At 38.3% G+C, this 3,754-nt stretch overlaps 1 protein-coding gene across 2 annotated transcripts; it reads right to left on the bottom strand.

The window, feature by feature from the left end:
* Positions 1 to 1,147: 1,147 nt before the first annotated feature.
* LOC120771210 lies at positions 1,148 to 3,207 on the bottom strand. 2 transcript variants are annotated; one of them, XM_040099113.1, is made up of 4 exons: positions 3,109 to 3,207; positions 2,686 to 2,855; positions 2,520 to 2,609; positions 1,148 to 2,435 (listed from the first exon to the last, which is right to left on the bottom strand). In XM_040099113.1, the coding sequence occupies exons 3-4, from the start codon at positions 2,590 to 2,592 to the stop codon at positions 1,303 to 1,305; spliced, it is 1,206 nt and encodes a 401-aa protein (XP_039955047.1). In that variant the 5' UTR covers positions 2,593 to 2,609; positions 2,686 to 2,855; positions 3,109 to 3,207; the 3' UTR covers positions 1,148 to 1,302. The 2 variants fall into 2 exon arrangements, with proteins under 2 accessions (XP_039955047.1, XP_039955046.1); XM_040099112.1 differs by lacking the exon at positions 3,109 to 3,207 and having other exon boundaries at positions 2,686 to 3,011.
* Positions 3,208 to 3,754: the final 547 nt, after the last annotated feature.

The following is a 3,754-nucleotide window of genomic DNA, read 5'->3' as shown; positions in this document are numbered from 1 at the left end:
GTATTGCCGCTCTACTGTTCGAGCGAATGCTCACCTCCTTGAAAGGGACTGCACCTCGCAGCAGTAGGTATACCATAACCTTAATAGCAGCCTCTTCTACCTGAAAACCACTAAAGTCGTCCAGTTGCAAAAAAATAAGATTGACGAGAAGCTCCCTACAGAAAACTCCCTCTCAACTTCATAAACTCGCCTTAAACTAAACTTTTAAATGTTTGTGACGATAAATATCTATTTTATCAATTTTTGGTTTCACTTTCATTATAGTAGTGTTTCTTTAACACAACAATAACAACTCTCAACAGTTGTTTATAATGGGTGTTCAAAGAGTGATGTTCTCTATTTTTTAAAGAAAAAACACAGAAACTTTGAAGTTAATGGAGAATGTTTATTATCGTTCGAAGGAAAATTCTTTTGCATTTATTTTAAATATCATCTCTTTCGCCGCGGCTACTTCTCATATAATCCATCCTTTGGGCCCAATTTTCGATGACTCGTTCGAGCATTTAGACTTGTAACTGGCAAATGACGCGCATGCTTTCAATAATTCCATTGAGTGATGCGATGATGCGAAATGATGCCACCTTATTGAAACCAAATGTCGACTCTCCTCTCTCTCCGTGTACACTTTCAGCTATATTTTTTCATCGCGAGCTCTATTTGGTCAAATTTTATCCTAAAATGAATGCAGGGCGAAAAGTACAGCCGATTATTGTGGCTCGCGAAACGCATTCTTTACAGAAAGTGAATTTTCGTAATAAAGTTGAACGATTTGTAAACATTGTTCAGGAGCAAGTTTTTCCATGACAAAATGCCAAACAATACTGAGCTAAAGTAATATGACAGCTTGACATGACTCACATGTGATCTGTCAAACAAAAGTTATTGAAAAGAGTGCCTCTACTTGGATCCCCCTTATGAGTGTGTAATTGCCATTTTGCTGCTTGGCATTTAACTTTACACACGAAAATAGTGTTTACCATATATATTTCTTGAGCACAACACAATTTTTTAAAAGTTTATGTCAATACCGCAATGGTTTTCAATAAAATTATACTAAATCGTAATTTAACCAAAAAATGTCAAATTGAACCTCTCGAAACTATCCAATAAGAGCACACAGTGGTTTATAAACAAACAAACACTAAACTCGAGTTTATGTCTCAACGTAAAGATGTTGAAAACCTTGACACCAATTAATTCAATTTTATTGAGCTGACACGCTACGTAAGGAACATATACACCACATAAAACTAATGCACAACTTAAAGATCACTTCATCATCATCAACACCATCCCTTATCATTAGTAATCACCATCGCTTAGCGACTCAGTCTTAACTTGCACCCCGGTGAGCGAATGTTGGGCATGCCAATATTCAAAGCTTTGAGCCAGATCCTCCACATCGTCATCGCCACATTCAATACCAACTTCTGGTTCCGTTGGCCTATTGCTAATGCCGCCACTCGCAGCAGCAACTGCATCAACATCACGAGCACCACCGCCACCACTATCTTCACCCGCATCCGCATCGTCCATCCACTTGCGCTTCAACATTGGCTTATCGCGTTTATAACGCTTCATATTGCAGAATTTCACATAGATTTTGCCACGTTTCTCGGTGCGATAGTATTCCAACTTTTCGCTGGGGAAGAGCTGCAATATCTGTTGCTCCAAATTATGACTAACACGCAGTGACAAATGATATTCATTCATATCGAAGAAATTCACTATCAACTGTATGAGCAGCGTACGGTGGACATTCATAAAATGCTGATGCTGCTGGTAGTATTCGAGCAGTGAGAGACCCTTAAAACCCGACGAGTTCAGTATGTGCAATAGTGGACCGTTATCAACTTCTTCATCTTCCGTGTCGTTGATGAATTGGAATTGTGGCGCTAAGCGTGTGCCACCACCACCACCAATAGTTGTTGTTGCAGTTGGCGTTGCTGTTGTGGTAATGGCTGACAACGCATTCGTTGCAGGCTCCGACATAATGCCGTCCTCCAGCATGCTCGGTTGACGTGTCAGCTGTGGCATCTCACGCAACACATCCTTAACGGGCGCCAGCGGCGGCGGTGTCTTACTCTGTGTCGGCATTTTAAATAACACCTCTGACGTATTGGTCGCTACGTTGACGCAACGCACTGCCGCAGTATTCGTAGCACGTGTTTGCACACTTTTATGAACCGTTATCACCTCGCTTGCTGTTGCTGTTGATGTTGGTGGCGGCATAGTATGTGCCAACGTGTGGCACGGGGTGTAGTGTTGGTAGTGATTTGGTGCGCTGGCAGACAGCAATGGCTGATTTTGATCACGACGCCAACGCTCGAAGTAATATTCAAAACGTATGCGTGTGCCTAGCTTGTAGGAATGTAATAGTTCGCCGATGTGGTGGCATTTCATCATTTTCAGTTCGTCGATGCCGATGTTTTCGTCTGTTGGAGAGGGTGGGGGAGGGAGGTGAATGAAAAAGGTTAAAATTATTTTATTTTTAGAGTTTGCCTGTTTAACGGCAATACCTTGAAATCGTGATAATAATTCGGGTAAGCCCCAGCTGTTTAGTAAAGTCTTCAGTGCAGTTGAGTCCAACATCTTCACTTTTTTGGAAGCTAAAATGATTAATAGAAATTTTTTATGAAAATCATCTTAGGGCATTTTGTTATGAATATGTGTGTATAGGCTTACCAATATTTCTGTCACTTTTATATAATCAATTTATGTACATACATATGTATGTATGTTTGTATGTACTCCAGAGCTCATCAAAACCATTTTTCGAACGAATTCATCAGTACCAAAAGTTACGATATACATACATACACATACTCATATTCACTTTTTTTACCCACTTTCGGCTAAAAATCAATTATTTGTTATTATTATTATTATTATCTTTTTGGGCACTGAAAAAAATCTCAATCAATTATTTTATAGTTAATGTACTATACATCCAGCCAGAGCGAAAGCGTGCATTCAACTAAACCAGAAGTAAAATGCTACATCCAAACCGCACAACGGTACATACTTATGTACATACATATGTACGTGTGAATGCATGCAAATACAACTATACACAACAATTCATCTTTTCAATGAATGCCCACTCACCAAAAACTTCAAGCTGTCTTCTTCTATTCAATGTACATAGCTTCTAGTTACACAATGGTGCTGAGTATTCTATAGCGCTCTCTTTCGCACACAGACGCATTGAATATGCATTAAATTATTCGAGAAGTAGGAGAAGAAGACGAAAATTTATTCATTATACATTTTGTTTTTGCTCGATTTTTCACTCAACGTTACGTATATTCATAATATTCCTAAGCAACAGTACAGTTATGTCTGTTTGTGACTCTACAAATTTACTGTATGTACTATACTTGTATATACATATGTACATATGAAAACAGCTGGTATGTACATACTTATGTATTGAGGCAATCCAAACATTTTACTAAAGTCATAAGTATAATTTTAATCAATTTTATTCAAAAATTCAAAAATGTACTCAGGGCATCTTGATGTATTCGCATTCATGTACATATGTATGTATGTACATATTCTGGTATGTACGTGTGTGATTTGTACATTTTACGTAGCTGGAATACATATGTTTAGGGCTTTGTTAGCGCTGGTATGAGTATCTAAACGAATTCGTATGTAAAAATATATGTATGCCTGTAGATATGTAGAATTAATGTTCATGCGTTCTGTTCGTTCGTTCGTATACACGATGTATTTACTCACTTGCATC

Source organism: Bactrocera tryoni, chromosome 3, assembly GCF_016617805.1.
Source record: "Bactrocera tryoni isolate S06 chromosome 3, CSIRO_BtryS06_freeze2, whole genome shotgun sequence".
NCBI classification, from domain to species: domain Eukaryota; kingdom Metazoa; phylum Arthropoda; class Insecta; order Diptera; family Tephritidae; genus Bactrocera; species Bactrocera tryoni.
Note: the sequence above shows the minus strand (reverse complement) of the source record. Positions and strands in the feature narration are given on the sequence as shown.